Source organism: Rhopilema esculentum, chromosome 12, assembly GCF_057945365.1.
Source record: "Rhopilema esculentum isolate cy_ngs chromosome 12, ASM5794536v1, whole genome shotgun sequence".
In the NCBI taxonomy this organism is placed as follows: domain Eukaryota; kingdom Metazoa; phylum Cnidaria; class Scyphozoa; order Rhizostomeae; family Rhizostomatidae; genus Rhopilema; species Rhopilema esculentum.
In genome coordinates, this window is record NC_142826.1 from 9,133,553 (window position 1) to 9,148,963 (window position 15,411).

General features: G+C 35.9%; 1 protein-coding gene across 4 annotated transcripts in view; it reads left to right on the forward strand.

Annotated features, from left to right (window-relative positions):
• LOC135681609 (serine/threonine-protein kinase MRCK alpha) overlaps positions 1 to 15,411 on the forward strand; it is a 40,594-nt gene that overhangs the window by 16,863 nt on the left and 8,320 nt on the right. For all 4 annotated transcript variants that reach the window (XM_065196156.2, XM_065196158.2, XM_065196157.2 and 1 more), the window contains exons 17-41: positions 165 to 413; positions 1,170 to 1,237; positions 1,552 to 1,623; positions 1,950 to 1,988; positions 2,275 to 2,345; positions 2,644 to 2,728; positions 3,032 to 3,088; positions 3,448 to 3,491; positions 3,871 to 3,976; positions 4,496 to 4,620; positions 5,301 to 5,409; positions 5,619 to 5,767; positions 6,601 to 6,689; positions 8,691 to 8,761; positions 9,754 to 9,906; positions 10,513 to 10,618; positions 10,954 to 11,025; positions 11,426 to 11,493; positions 11,916 to 12,049; positions 12,585 to 12,666; positions 13,283 to 13,426; positions 13,853 to 13,931; positions 14,251 to 14,319; positions 14,828 to 14,908; positions 15,047 to 15,133. In XM_065196156.2, the coding sequence (XP_065052228.2) occupies positions 165 to 413; positions 1,170 to 1,237; positions 1,552 to 1,623; positions 1,950 to 1,988; positions 2,275 to 2,345; positions 2,644 to 2,728; positions 3,032 to 3,088; positions 3,448 to 3,491; positions 3,871 to 3,976; positions 4,496 to 4,620; positions 5,301 to 5,409; positions 5,619 to 5,767; positions 6,601 to 6,689; positions 8,691 to 8,761; positions 9,754 to 9,906; positions 10,513 to 10,618; positions 10,954 to 11,025; positions 11,426 to 11,493; positions 11,916 to 12,049; positions 12,585 to 12,666; positions 13,283 to 13,426; positions 13,853 to 13,931; positions 14,251 to 14,319; positions 14,828 to 14,908; positions 15,047 to 15,133 (2,409 nt within the window). The remainder of the gene's footprint in view (positions 1 to 164; positions 414 to 1,169; positions 1,238 to 1,551; positions 1,624 to 1,949; positions 1,989 to 2,274; positions 2,346 to 2,643; positions 2,729 to 3,031; positions 3,089 to 3,447; positions 3,492 to 3,870; positions 3,977 to 4,495; positions 4,621 to 5,300; positions 5,410 to 5,618; positions 5,768 to 6,600; positions 6,690 to 8,690; positions 8,762 to 9,753; positions 9,907 to 10,512; positions 10,619 to 10,953; positions 11,026 to 11,425; positions 11,494 to 11,915; positions 12,050 to 12,584; positions 12,667 to 13,282; positions 13,427 to 13,852; positions 13,932 to 14,250; positions 14,320 to 14,827; positions 14,909 to 15,046; positions 15,134 to 15,411) is intronic.

Below are 15,411 nucleotides of genomic sequence, written 5' to 3' on the forward strand. Positions count from 1 at the left end.
TTTAGATGTGAAAGTGCGATTAGAGTATTTCGCTAATCTGGTTAAAGCATATTTATACTGGTTGAATTCTATTTTTTAATTTTTTCTTTTCTAAAAATAAATGCATTTACAAACGATAGAATACTTTTGCATTTTTGTATCTCGTGTATTTGTCTTTTTTACAGAACTGAGCGTGCGAATTCGTGAACTCGAAAAGGCCAACAAAACTTTGTCGTTGGAAAAGAATGGTTTGGAAAACGAACTTTCATCGTTTAGAGATAAAGCGTCTTCATTTCAAAAAGAGTTGAAGGATATTCATGCTCAAAGGAAAACAACAATGGGTGAATTCAGCGAACTGAATGATAAACTAGCGGAAGTTCGGTCTCACAAGCTCAAATTAACACGCTTAGTCCACGAGAAGGAAGAGGAAATAGGTAATCCAGATGTTCCAAGAAACAAAGATTTAATGCGGAAATTAATTTTGAGCGCTATCTTATGTGCCAAATTGTTTAAAAATCTACTTCCATTAAGCCTATTTTTAAGGAATGTTCGCACTTAACATTTTGCAGTTGTTTGACTGGAATGGTATCCAACGGATGGATTTCTGTTTTGATGGGAAACTGTACAGAAATTTGGTAAATTATTTAAGCGAGGGTAAATGCCTCCTCAGCAATGGCCCAAGAAAACAAGACACAATCATTTTGTTGTTGTTTAAAGGTAAAATTTAAAGCTCTCATAAAGAAGTGGCCCCCGAGGGCTGGCAATGACACAGTATCCTCAAAAATAAAAACATCTAATGAATGACTTAGTCCGAACAAACCACCGTGGATCATCTAGCTCTTGGTATGAACATGTTTGAAACCCCATTCACAAGGTAACTTATTCATATGGATCCGTCCCTAAACTGGCACGGATCGGCCTTGCGTTTATGCAGACTTTCCAGACACGAACCCGTTTGAATCTGCTATCTGTACTTATTTTGTATCACTTCCGGAAGTGGTCCCGTTTTGATTCGGTCAACCATTTCAACCTCACCACGATTCTTTCTGTGGGAGGCAAGTTATTATCAACCTGAATAATCAAGACAAGCTTTTTATAACCATTCTACTTTTAGGACAAGTAAGACAAACAACCATATTTTTAGTTGCGTCTATTTTATTTGGTTTCTAACTCCATTAATTTTTCTTCAGAGAACATGTTGAACAAAAATGACCAGACTAGACAAGAACTGCGAGGGTCAGAAAAGAAAAGACGAGAGGTGGGCTCATTTAAATGAAAAAATTGATGTATCTATTGTTAGGGAAACTGGTTGCTATTAATATATTATTTTTATCAGAAAACCTTTGTCTTTATATGATTCGAAATGGCCTTGTTACTCGTCTCTCGAATGTCTCTAAAAATACTATTTGACTTTTTCAACTAATAAGAAATGTTTTTGATTTTGATTGTTTTGGGCTGGATTTCTACAAAAGGGCCGAGTTCATCTTTCTTCAGACTTGGTGTTTGCTTTATTCAAAGATCTATATTATTTTCTTATTCAATATTCACTTCATTTTGATTGCTTAATTTCAGCTGATAGCCCAAGTTGAAGAGATTCAAGCCGATCTTCACAAGGAACAAAAATTGAGGGCAAAAAGTGAACAGGTGATTATGGATCTAATGATTATTTATGTAGATAATGACGCAACATATTATTCTTTTTTAAAGGAAGTAATTCTACATATTTGCTTTTTATTATATTCCTCTTTTATCAAGTCATGACTAGCTTTGCCCTTTGAGCAATCATTTAATTAAAATTTCGTGTTGCTTATCCAGCTTGAATAGAATATTATCTTAAAAATTTGATCAGTTCTACTCTAGGGGCTTGAGTTAATTTCACCTTGTCCAGTTTCGAAGCTCTGTTCACTCATTCTGAAAAGCCCTTGTATTCAGATACATCATATAGTTTTTATTTTGTGATTTTTTTGTAGCAAGTGCAAAAGCTACAGGAGTCTTTGGATAACGTTCAGGTAAAGACCCAGTCTTTCACGATCTGAATAAACTAATTCTGAGCTACATAGAAATTTTCCAAGCTGCTGGACAAACCAGTTTCTGTCATGACTTTTTGTTCGGAGTCAAACAATCTTGTAATTTGAGTTTTTCTGTTTATCATTTTATTTACAGGGTTGTTATGAAGCTTCATGCCCCCTGTGGTTTTGTGGTTTTCTTGTTTTATTGTAGTTTGTAGTAGTCTGTTGCAAATTGTTATGAGCATGGAAAAAATATTTACCGAGTGCGGTTTTGATTTGTTTTCAGAGTCAGCATTTTGGTGGTAGAAGTGCTGTGAGTACTAACGGAGGGCCTGATGTAGAAAGAGAACTCGAGCGGTTAGTTTCATGATTAAAAATAGTTTAAAAATCTTAAATGCTTTTACCTTATAACTTACATGTCAGTTTTGGCCTCTCAGGAGAGCCCATTTTGACTTATATAAGCAATTGGTCAGATAATACTTCATGTGATTTATTTTTTGTTTTGGGCTGATGTGTTGAATTAAGTTCATTATGTTGGGTTTTCTTCTGCACTGCTATCGAAGTTGAAATTATCATCATTTGACGTTTATTTTAAAAATAAGTTTGTATTTAAGTAATACACCGAGCTATGAGTGGCCTTTCATTCTTTTTGTAGCCTGAGAGGGGAATTAGATATGGTTAAAGACGAACAGGAAGGGACGATAACAAAAGAAAGAGTGAAATTCTCTAAAGAAATTAAGGTATGTCTTTATCTAATGGTACACTATTCTGATATGGATTTTTCCCGTTTCCTTTTTGCCAGTAACGACGCAATTTAGCCTTTCTCTGCAAAACATTTAAGCCTTGGCGCCTTGGAGTTAAGAAAAAGACCCCATCCTGACCCATCTATGTAACTAGAACTACTAGGTATACAGTTGTATATTGTGGTCTCAAAGCGTCTTAGGCTCCTTGCAAAAGGTTCCTTGTAATTATCTCAATATTATTTATGAGAATTTTTTATCAAGTTGAAAATCTCTTTTGAAACGCCGTTTTTGTTCATCTAGGAACTGAAAGCACGTCTAGCGGAGAGCGAAAGCAACGCTGAGTCATGGAAGACTGAGGTGAATTAGTGCGCTATTTGTGCATTAGCAATTATGGTTTTTGTTGCATTACTAGAAAAAAGAACGTTATGTTTGCTGTTATTCCGCGTAATTGAAATTGCAGGGCTCAAGAACCCGGAATGGACAGAACTTTATTTGAACTAAAAATACTATATTTGAAAAGTGTTTCATATCTCCTCGCCAGTTGCAATGAATTGGAATTAAAAGAAGAAGGTAGCAGATGTTTTAAGATGTTTAAGATATTTGCCTTGGTTGGAGAAAGCCAACTTTGTGTCTGTTTTTGTTGCAATTTTCTTACATCCCTTCTTTTTCCCTCGACATCTATTTACATGTATATTTACATGTACATTCTTACCCAGGTTTCAAGCTTAAAAGCAAAACTTGACTCTATCATGGAAGAAAGGTAAGACATCTATTTTTAGAAAAATCGGGAAGTTGACTGATAGAGCATAAAAATAAAACACATTGTGCGATCTCATTGGACAGTGAGATTGCATAGCAGTTGATTGTTAGATCAATTCAAGAAATCTTGCTGTGTCCTTTTGTAAAGTGTCATTGATGCTGCTTTGATTTATTTTAATGACGTAGCTAGCAAAAAACTGAGCTAATTGCAATACGGTCGTCTAATACTTCTCATCGTGCCAAAATAAGGCATTGTCCACTGTGATGTCAAAATTTCATTCCTTTGCTGCATTGAATTTTTCCCAACGATAACACTGCTGTAAAAGAAGTATTTTACGAAAATCGCTTGCAATAACTCTTTGTTGTTTTTGCTTTTGCAGTTCCAACCATGATCAAGAATATATTGCTGAACTCCGCAAACAAAGCGACAGAGATAGAGCTCTGTTAATGGAAGAAAACCGGAAGCTGACAGCGGAAATGGAACGGGTATGGATTACTCTAATCACATACTATCAAAAAACCTGTTGCCCATCCTAGGAACTTAAAACCGTCCTGTTGTGTAAACCAATGCGGTTTCAGCCCATGCTTCATAAAACGCGATCACATTCATTTGGCTGTGAAAAGTTTGAAATTTGATTGCTTCATTGATTAATTGCAGTGGGGTTTGCAAGGTGAATGGAAGTCTGGGTCCCCAACATTTGGCCTTCGCGGCTCTTCGAAAATGCAAAGAAATTATTTTGATTTGGGTAGGCAGATTCATTAATTCCTGACGACATTAAATTACATTTGGTTCTATTTCTGCCACCTTTTCGGGACCTGAGCATAGCATATTTTGCGCTGTTGAAGGAGCATATCCTCAGACCCCAACAGATTTCAAGGGCTTTGTGCCCTTTTGTTAATTAAAAGTAAGTTTCCCTAGGTAGTTTAAACAGTTTCGTTATATAGCTTTTATTTATCTCATTGATGGTGTACAATTAAGAGAGCTGTCAGTGCTTTGGTTTGTAGCTAATGTTAAACTCGGACAAAGGAAATGCCAGGGTCAAACAGCTTGAAGAGGAGCTGAGAGATTTCGCTGAAAAGAGAGAAGCAGTCACTCACTGGGAAGAGCAAATTGCTGAAATAATTCAATGGTAATATTGGTTTGAAGTTAGCTTCTGCCCATTTGATGTTATACAAAATTTGTAAAGCTTCTATTTTAAGGGCCTTACTTTAGCAAACATCCCTTGGTAAATACCCATTTTAGGAAGTAGCTCGTCGTAGGAATGTTCTCGTTGGAAAAAGGTGCCCTATATACAGATGTTCTAAACAAAAATTTATTTACAGAAAAACAATTTTTCGATAAGCTATTTGTCCGTTGCTTGGAGCCCTACTGATGTTGTCAAAAATTAATATACTAACGATTAACTACGTTAGAATACATTAATTTGAATTTTCGACTCTGCTGTTTTGTTTAAGGGGCAGATTGTAAGTACTATGTTATGAATACCATATTTCAAATGCCAGTAACACAGCTTAAATATAAGTAAAGAGATAAAGCACAGTGTATCAGCTAGCCTGTATTTAAATATATATATGGAATTTTGTGAGTGTATTTGATAATGTGAAAACCTGCATGAAATAATGTGCGGGTGAAGATTCTCCAGTCTGATTTTATGCCAGCAAGCACTTTCAATAAAATAACCACTGTTTAAAAATATGGGAGCTGTTTCAGCTCATTACAAAGATGTTCCCCTATCTTTGGCCGCGCTGAATTCATTTTTGTCCCCAATTGTTGTTGTCGATGGTTGTTATAAGGTGTCTTTTCTCGCAGGGTGAGCGACGAGAAGGATGCTCGAGGCTACTTGCAGGCTCTTGCATCAAAGATGTCAGAGGAACTTGAACATTTAAAGGTTTCGGGATTAGCAAGTGGCCCTGCAGCTGTGAGTCGCCATTTATTGCTATGTTGTGGCTATGGCAGTTTTCTGATGTTTTTATTATGACTTTCTTTTATCGAAGATACTGTCCATCCCTGTTTTTTTAATTTTTTCAATGCCAACCGTAGTGGGACTACGTGACTAAATGTATCTTTGTGCTACAGCTGTCAAGTTAAATATTTTAGGGCGCTCTCTTATTTGACTTTGTATTTTAGGCCAAAAACTGGCAAACTAGGCGATCGCAGAGAATGGACAAGCAGGAGCTGCTATCTTTACAAGCAAACTTAAAAATGGAAGTACAAGCAAAGAACCACCTGAGTGAGGAGCTGAATAAAGTCAAAATGGCTCGCTTAGAAGCGGAAAGGTCCGTTATCTCTTTCCTCTTATAAATTTTAATTTTTTCTGCCGTGTTAGAGGTTATGAAATCTAAGATACTCGAAGAGGCAAGGTTTCGTACCAAAATGCGAATGCAAATTTTTTCTCTCTTTCATTCTAAATGGTAACTGTCTGTATTTTGATTAAATCTTTGTGTTAAACGCCTTCATAATTTTTGTCTTTTAGCTTTTCTTGTGGTAATTTTCTTTCGGGGTCACCGAACTCCTATACCTTTATTCTATATTAATAAGCCCTTTTTCAAATAGGACAGAAACTTGTATTTACTGTGTGCAATGCCCAAATCAATTGTGATTTTGGAAAAAAAATGCACCATTTCCAAGCCAGTACCAATTACGACATATCTTGTAATCATTTTTTAAGAAAGAAACTTATACAATGGACGTTTTGTTAATAAGGCATTGTTTAACGTTTTTCTAAAAAAAAATGTTTGCTCTTTGTGTTCCTTTTAATGAATAAAAATTAAGCTACTAAAAATTTCTTAAAGTGTTTCCTAGATATGGTACATATTTTTTTGACCTCTCTTTGCAACAATTTCCATGCGAGTATTTAAAAGAAACTCCTTTTTAAGCAAAGCTAAGACTGTTATCGGCCTCAATTCTTCATTCATGAACAACCACTAATGAATATTCCCAACCGCTATCCTATTATGTCGAGCACGTATCTCATTAAGTGACCATATTGTCACTCATATCTTAAGCTCCATACCCAGAGACCAGCCAGTGGTGAACCTGCTTTGCTTCCAGCGCGAGTCAGTGCATTATCATTCCACTTTGTAACAAAGATGTTTTCTTTCTCGTACAGAAAACTCACAGAAACGGAGTCAGATTTTTCATCCATAAAAGCAGAGGTTGAAAAGTTGAAATCTGAGAATGAAAGTTTGAAAGCAAGGGGTAAGTTAATTTTTTGTTAGCTCTTAAAGATATTTTGTACTTTCACGCCGAAGGGTAATTTCTCTGCCGTTTTATTCCCGACTGCATATATGAGCGTCCAAAATTCGTTCTAGTAAATATATGCCCTGCTTGTAACAATGGCGAGGTGCTGTAAGCTGTTGTCAATATCTACATATTTTTTTTTCGATGAAAATCAGTCTGTCCATAAGTAGAGGGCGAGCCTTACAATATTTATCTGCAGAACTCCCGAGGAGGTGTTTATTTGGCAGATAAACACCGAAGCTGCTTTCCACTTGTATTTAATTAAAAAGCTGAAGATCTATTCGTTAGACAATCACACAAAGTTAAACTGAACGCACATTTAAAAATTATTTCTCTGGCTTAAATTTTTGTGAGCGCAAACTTAAATAATATCTGTGTTCTATAGGCTGTTATGTAGCACGGTAGGTGTTAAGTGACATTCTAATGCTCCTGGAAAGAAGTATTTTAGCCTTGACTTTCAATTTCTGTTGAGTATTGTTTTATTTCTTAAGGTTGCGTGAGAAAACATTCTTCTGCAACAATCTTTATTTCTAAAACCTAAACACACTATGCTGCAAGGAATACTGGGGGACGTAACCCGTTGTTTTCTTAATACAAATCAGCTGCGTACAGTCGCAGTCTTTTAACTTTTTTAGTGGTTTGTTTACAAGTACAATCACGTAACCTAGTATCTTAAGCTTTGGGTCTTCGATGGATTAGCCTTAATGCAGTTTATGCCAATGTTTCCTCTTGGTTATCATCTGTCACAAAATGTGTTATCTGTATCAAAACATTAGGCTTTCTGGCTAAAACCTGCAGACAATAGATAAAGTCATTTGCTCGTTGACAGAAGAAACCCATACAATTCTTGCTAGAAGTACTTGGGCGCTTCAATGTTCACGTTCAAAAGTTGACAACCTCAGGTTGAACCACCTCTCTAAGACTTCAAGGTTGTTGTTGTATTTTCTGTCCCTCCTCCGTTCAATTTGGATTCCTTAATAAAAAGGGTTTGTGCGTTCAATCCTAGTTCGATTGTCACAGACAAGCATGCAATAAAGATTTAAAGCTGCATTGCAATTGGGGGATGATATAAAAAAACAGCATGGCAATGGGGGGGGAGTGGTATAGAACAGCATGGCCATAGGGGGGGAGGGCAACATAAAAAACCGTGAAGATGTTGTGTAGGTGGTCCAACAATTTTTTTCAAAGATGAAAGGATTAACTGCTGATAGCAATATGATACGAACTTTTCTTGGTAATTGCCAACAAATTTTATTATCTATTTATCTTATAAGGGGTCTCCAGCTTTTGTCTTTATGAATATTTGTTGTAAAATTCTAAGGAGTAACTAACCCAAAATTACTTCTTTAGATATAAATACCTTTGTCCAAACCTGCTTGATTACGATCCGTTCTTCTTGCATCAAATTGATAACATGTTAAATTTCTCACAACATTTGTTTGAACTTAAATATTGAAATATCGATAATGCCTTTTTCCGAATATAAATGCATTCAAAAAGAAGCTCCCATTGGCATGTCCTCTTTTCTTCAGAATCTGAGCAATTTAATCTTTTGTATAAACTTATTCTGAATGCTGTTAAAAAAAGACCAAAAAAATACAAAAATGGTATAAGCGGAGCTTGATATTGTTTTCTAAAGAAATATTCGTCACAGTTCATGAACTTAGGTCATGCTCTTGGTGCTCTCTCTTCTGGACCTAACAACATCAAGAGGGGGCCGGTAAGAAATAAGGCAACAGCTACAGATAAGTAAGAAAGTAGGCATAATTTACTAAAAAGGTCTGCCTACCTCAAGGTTGCTGTCTCCTTCCCTGTCATTAAACGAATTATCAATTTCTTCGTGAACAGCAATTGGTAGGCAGACATTCGTCGCCATTGCCATTCTCGAAACGTTTTGCGGGCGCGCAAAGCATGAATGTCAGCAAAGGCTCTTTAACATGTCAAAACTTTTACCAACAGGAACACAAGGAAATCTGCCCTTCTTGAACTTCTTTCAAAATTCTGGTGATGCCAGTTTTGATCTGTCAGTGGTGAGAAAATACATTTACCTTGTTATCTATTCCTTGTCAACATATTTGGGCCTTTTCCTTAATTCTAATCGATATATTGGCCCTAAGTGTATATTTTTTTGAGAGGTTACCTTTTTTAAAACTAAATTGTCCAAAGGTTCTAAATTTCGTCGCATACTTTTCTAGGTATTTTGAATGTCAGTAACTTAGGCAAAGTTCCTTAGGAGCTTCTCTCAACTTGAATTTTCGCTTGAGGATTCTCCTCAATAACTTATTACAACTGAAGTTGAATCTTCTTTCGTTCATAAATGAGGAAACTCTGGGAAGGTCTATGAAAAGCAATGCAAATTCTGAGATACGGAAAATTTTGGAAAGTATGTTTTCAGAATCATAGAACAGTTTTTAGACCTGCTTTTGCCAACTAAACACCTTACGTTCCAGGTTTGACTATTCATTTTTGTTTGTGTTCTTTCAGAGGCTCTTAGAGATCTTAACAGGCAAACAATTTTATTAGGCCCCAGGATAATTTTTGTTTGTTTTTTAGGGGCTCTTAACAGGCAAACAATTTTATTTGGCCCCAGGATAATTTTTGTTTGTTTTTTAGGGGCTCTTAACAGGCAAACAATTTTATTAGGCCCCAGGATAATTTTTGTTTGTTTTTTAAGGGCTCTTAACAGGCAAACAATTTTATTTGGCCCCAGGATAATTTTTGTTTGTTTTTTTAGGGGCTCTTAACAGGCAAACAATTTTATTAGGCCCCAGGATAATTTTTGTTTGTTTTTTTAGGGGCTCTTAACAGGCAAACAATTTTATTAGGCCCCAGGATAATTTTTGTTTGTTTTTTTAGGGGCTCTTAACAGGCAAACAATTTTATTAGGCCCCAGGATAATTTTTATTTGTTTTTTAGGGGCTCTTAACAGGCAAACAATTTTATTAGGCCCTAGGATAATTTTTGTTTGTAATAGAGCTCTTTCCCTTTTGTATGAAATATCATGTAATGATTTTGCTCCTAGGACAATGAGACTGATGATTCCTTTGAATCCATATCCCGAACAAGCAGCACCAGTGTTTCCAAAAATTTGCCAGTTTCACAGAGTGCCACCTCACCGCCCGCCGCAGCACAGCCTGAGAGAGCTATGACGTCGGTCAGCCCAGCTGGAGCTCCTGTAAATCTTCACTTTTTTACTTGTTAACGTTCAAATGTATTTGTAATTGAGGCTTGTTCACTACCCAGAAAGCAACAGGCTGAACGCAGTTTCCCAAGACATGGGTCACTTCGCAAAGACCTAGAAAATTTTACGAATACTCAAGTTATACACGAACAACTTTTGCCCTAATGTTCCAGTCATCATCACATTTATTTTTACTTCAAGATTATGTGTCCTTTTCACCCAGAGTGTGGTGTCAAAAATTGCTTTTTCTCTTACCGCCATTGTCCATAAAAGGCTGCCCAAGTTTTAAGATAGGCCAGTGAAGCTATTGACCCTTGTAACAGGCGAAGGTTGAAATTTTTGAGCTATCCAAGGAAAGCAGTTAGTTTTTTTTGTTTCTGCTGATATGTATTGGCGCGGTATTCCTCCTTAAAAGTAACTTACATGTAGAATGTCTTCCAGGCTTTTAAGAAAGCAATCCTTTACTTTCTTTTTCAATGCTTTGAACAGATTTTGATGGCTTTAACTGCAGTCCATAACGTGATTTCATTTTCATTGCCCGCTACCAATCAAGGCCAATTACGCACGAATCAGCATCTGACTGTCTGCATTTTTTTGTAGCGAAAAGTTCACAAATTTGTTGCGAAGACATACCCATCTCCTACCAAGTGCCATCATTGCATGTCTGTTATGTTTGGACACGTGAGGCAAGGAATGATCTGCGATGGTAAATTCTTAATATTGCAATTTCTAGTTAGATTTTAACAGAAGAATCTAGGAGTGCAGGAAAGATGCTACCATTTTCAGTTTTGAGTCATTTCCAGGAAACATAGATTCATTTAGCGAATCTTTTACATTCAACCTGTTTTATTTTGCATAGCAGACAACAATACGTGAAGCCATATTCTTTACTAAAGGACTTGAAAATCCAAATAGAAATTGGAATTAACTAGATTAAAGCAAGAGAACCCCTGATCAACTTCTGTCTGCACTATTTCGTAACACAGCTACAGTAGAATGACTTTGTGATTCATAGATTCTGAGATTTTTCAAATCTTTTAGCCTGTGGGTATTCAAGTCACGTTGGATGCACGATAGAAGCACCTCAGACGTGTCCTGTGCCGCAAAATCTCTGTAAGTTGGATTCCAAATCTCCTTTGTAATTTTTTACTTGCTAGCGACTTGCTGCCTCTCAGAATTACGTGCAACCCTCAATTTCAAAACTTTAATCATCATTAACTATCTAGAGACATATTGATGGGTTTTGTCTTCAGCAACATTATGAATATCCACTTCCCCATTTCCACTTTTTGCCAGTCAACATGTGTGTTTGATTTTAGAATTTTGATGTTGCGTCGTTTTTTCTATGTTGTTGTTTTCGTAGTAACTTATTAAAACTAGAGTTGTTAAGTAGCTCCATTTTGACAAACAGGAACTTCGGCCTTTAATCTTAATTACAGAATTGACTTGTAACGGTTTGATTTTAATTTCGAAATGTTTTAAATTTTAATTCGAGTATGATTCTTTTGCTTAGTATCAAATAGGCCTCTTGGCATCGATCCCAAGAAAGGAACAGGCACTGCATATGAAGGTTTCGTAAGGGTGAGTTTCTGTTTTAGATGTTATAGCCTGCTTGTTTTTGTTTGCTTTTGAATTGAGCTCCATCGAATTTTTGTTGCAAGTTCAGTCTGAATATTTTGTTCTTTCTTCGTTTGATAACAAGATGATCACCCTATTATCAAGATATTATTCATTCTTAAATCTTGTTGAGTTTAGAAAGCTGAAAATCCTGCAAGCTGAAATTTTCTCTCATCTTATGTTCTTTATATTGTGGCTCTCCAGCATTTAGATTTTCAATTTAACCTAGCAATATATATCTGAACAGACAGCTCTGAAGCGCTAACTTTTTCCATATGCATTTCTTTATATACAAAGTTCCTCGTTTAGTTAATCTAAAACACATTGTTTTGAAAACCTTCAGTTACATTTACCTGTGGTTTAAAAGACTATTTCCATTATATCAGGTGCCAAAGCCAGGTGGAGTAAAACGAGGCTGGATGAAAGCCTTCGCAGTAGTCTGTGATTTCAAAATCGTTTTCTATGACGTCAGCGGTGTCTCCCAGATTTCGAATACAATGCTACAAGTTGTTGACATGAGGTATTAAATGGCTGCTTTTTCAATTACTTTTTCTAACTGCTTTTAACATTTCACAACACCAAGCAAAATTGAAATTGAGTTTTATAATATCGTATCTGTTATTGTTTTTTATCTGAATTCACGGTTCAAGTTGTTTCAAGTGTAAATGGTTTAATTAGAAAAAGTGTAACTCACTGCATATGATTAAACTATTGTAAAAGCAATGCCATACCCAGAAGAAGTGCATGGGTGTTTAATTTCAGAATCTTATTTCAAAACCCTTTTAAAGGCTTACAGCGCCCCATTTCCCAGCTTTTTTGCTGCGTGGCAGCTTTTTTCCTCTTCATTTACTGGCGCGCCCCTTTGGAAATAATTTTTGTCTTGACAGTAAACGAGACTGCTTTTATGTAAAGCAGTTTGTATGTAAAGCGTTTTTTGTATTCGCAATTGCAAATACTTCGATAAAAGAACGGGTTTTTCCTAATTCTAAATTTATGATAACCCTATAAAGATAGATTGTTTTCATGTAGGTGTTAATAATAATCTGATTTATCAGGGATGAGGAATTCTCGGTCAGTACTGTGGCAAAGTCTGATGTTATCCATGCTAACGAGCGTGATGTACCATGCATATTCAAGGTTTGTTTGGTTCTGTTTTTGATGATAAAATTAGCCATCTTGTCAATCGAGATTAAGGCCTCGATAAAAGGCCCCTGGTCGTATAACTTAAGTTTTAGCAATGAGGCAATTTTCGCCAGCTTAGAATGATTCCATCGCTACCAACACCCTAACTTTTTTGTGTTTTTATTCATTTGCAGAACAATTGTTATGTAATTAATCCAGAAATTTTTAGAAAGTTTTCGTATACTGTCATTGCTCTTATGATGTGGGGAAAAGAAAGAGAATACGAAGATAAAATCCAAATTGCTTACACTATGATGCAAGATTGATGAACTATAAATAATCAGTGGAAAGTGTTTCAGTTACATCGAGCAGCACAATGTTGTATTATAAAAGCATGACTGTGGTTGTACAAATAAGTGATTGTCAATACATTTTTAGCCTACATTCTAATTTTGAGCTATCTTTTGCTAGAAATCTTGGTTGGTTTCCGTTTCTAAACCTCATTGATTTATTTTACTCTCTGGTTTGCTGTCAAAAGTTTATTGTACAAATTGCAAACGTTTTGATCCCATCAAATTTTCAGTAATTTCGGTCTTGAAGCAAAATAAGTTCATGTTGTTATGATTTTTAGATAACCATCTCCGAGTTGAATCAACCAGAAACGGTTTGTAGTCAACTGTTGCTAGCAGAAAATGAGCAAAGTGCAAGGAAATGGGTTTCTTTGTTGCATGAACTGAAAAAAGTTCTAGACAAAACTGAAGTTGATGAACCGAAGGTATGAAATTATGGTTGTTCATTTTTAAAAAAGCCTCTAAGCTATGTATATTATGAAACTGACAATATTTCTATGAAAGATTTTGGAAATTTTATACAGGTAATCAATATACTGTCGACAGTCGCTATCTCGAATACCCGCTATCTCGAACAATTGCGCATTCACCTTTGTTTTATTATAAAGCCAAATATAGGAAAGCTTTTCGCTATCTCGAATATCCGCCAACTCGAACAAATCTCTATTTCCAATCATGTCTCAATGCAGCAGATATCAAAAGTTCGTGACAGCGCAAGGCCAACATTTAAAACCAATTTATATCTTTTTTCGAAGCACAGTAACTCTTTATCAGACTTTACTTTCCTGTTTTGAATTTACTTTCCTTTCCATGTGTTCAACTGGAGATTTAACTTTCCTGTTTTACCTCAGCATAAATACCACATCAGGGAAGTCTGCGATGCAACTGACCATGCGGTTGTCAAAATGACACAATGCGCAGCCATTGTTGGTAAGCTTGCAACTACTTGCTTCTTAATTCAACCCAAAGTCTCATATTATTGACGTCATTTTATTGTCCAATGAATCTTTTTTTCTTACCTCCCCCCCCCCCCCTTGTGCGTTCATGTTTCCTCAAAAGGCCCCTGTACTTCCGCTTCTCTTTGTGTAGCTTTCAAAGTGTATCTCAGCCAATTAAGCATAGAAAGAAAAATAGAAAAACAAACTTACCATGCTGTTATAACAACCAACATGAAATTTGATTTTATTCAACTTTGCGAAGATTTTCGCTCTAAGCATTGTTGTTTATTAACCTAATTTTTGGTTCTCAGATTCTGCAAAAATTGTTTTTGGAACGGAAGAGGGTCTTTTTTCATTAGATCTAACTGCGAAACAGGATGGTGAGTATGTAATTGTTGCTCCCTTGGATATATATTTGCCAGTTTTTTACGGTCTCCCTCTTTCATGTCTCGTGAATTTGCAGACTATTATCCGAACAGTGTTGCAAAGATAACACTAACCTTTGTATTCAACCTTAACATTTACCCTTAACATTATTATTAGCCTGAATAATTCAGAGTCGGGAAAACATTACGGTGGCACGGCCACTGACTAGAGGAAGGTACACGAAAAACAAAAGAAGCTCATATGACACACCCAAACCACGCCCACTTGATTTTCTTTTGTTAGGAAGTTTTGCCTTCTGGGATGTTTTTGTCTGGAGGAAGGTTAACGACTTTTCTGGACTCTGCTGAATATTAACAAATTCATTACAGTTTGTTTTGCATCAGATATTATCGTTAAATGTGAACCGATTGTAGTTTAGATTTTGTTATATTCACCAGATATATTTAAGCGAAATGTTTTTGCCTGACTTTTATCTATCATTCAATTTGATTTTCATTCAAGCTGTTTCAAAAATCGGAGATGCACGAAAGGTTTTCCAAGTCGAGGTGATATCAGACGAGCAGCTAGTTGTAGTTATTTCGGGTAGGTCTTTCTTTAATTCTGTAGCAGAAAACACCAAAAATACCTTGGTTGTGCGTTCCGAATTTTTTAATATCATGCATTGTGTTTATGTCCGTATTTTGAAATTTATTCATGTGTATTTACTTTGGTTTGCAACAGGAAGAGGCAGACATGTGAGACTCTACCCGTTAGTCCTGGTATCTGGGCATCATGATTTAGAGCCTATCAAAATAGCAGAAACGAAAGGTAAGGTGTACTTGAAAATAGAATTTTAACAGCAATGATATTTTAAAAGCTGTTGTGTAGTTGCCTTTTTTTCAAAGGGGCTTCGTTGTCAGTAAGAAAAGTCTAGCTTTGAAACTGCTACTCTTGTTTTTGAAAGCCTGGTGATGAAAGAGAGTGTGGGGAATACCTATAGTTCATGCAAGAGAATATGGAAATTCTTATTCTAATAAAGACTTGGAGTCTTAACTTAAAGAAACTTAATATGAGATGGCCTTTTTAGCTTTTGTTTTGAAATAGGG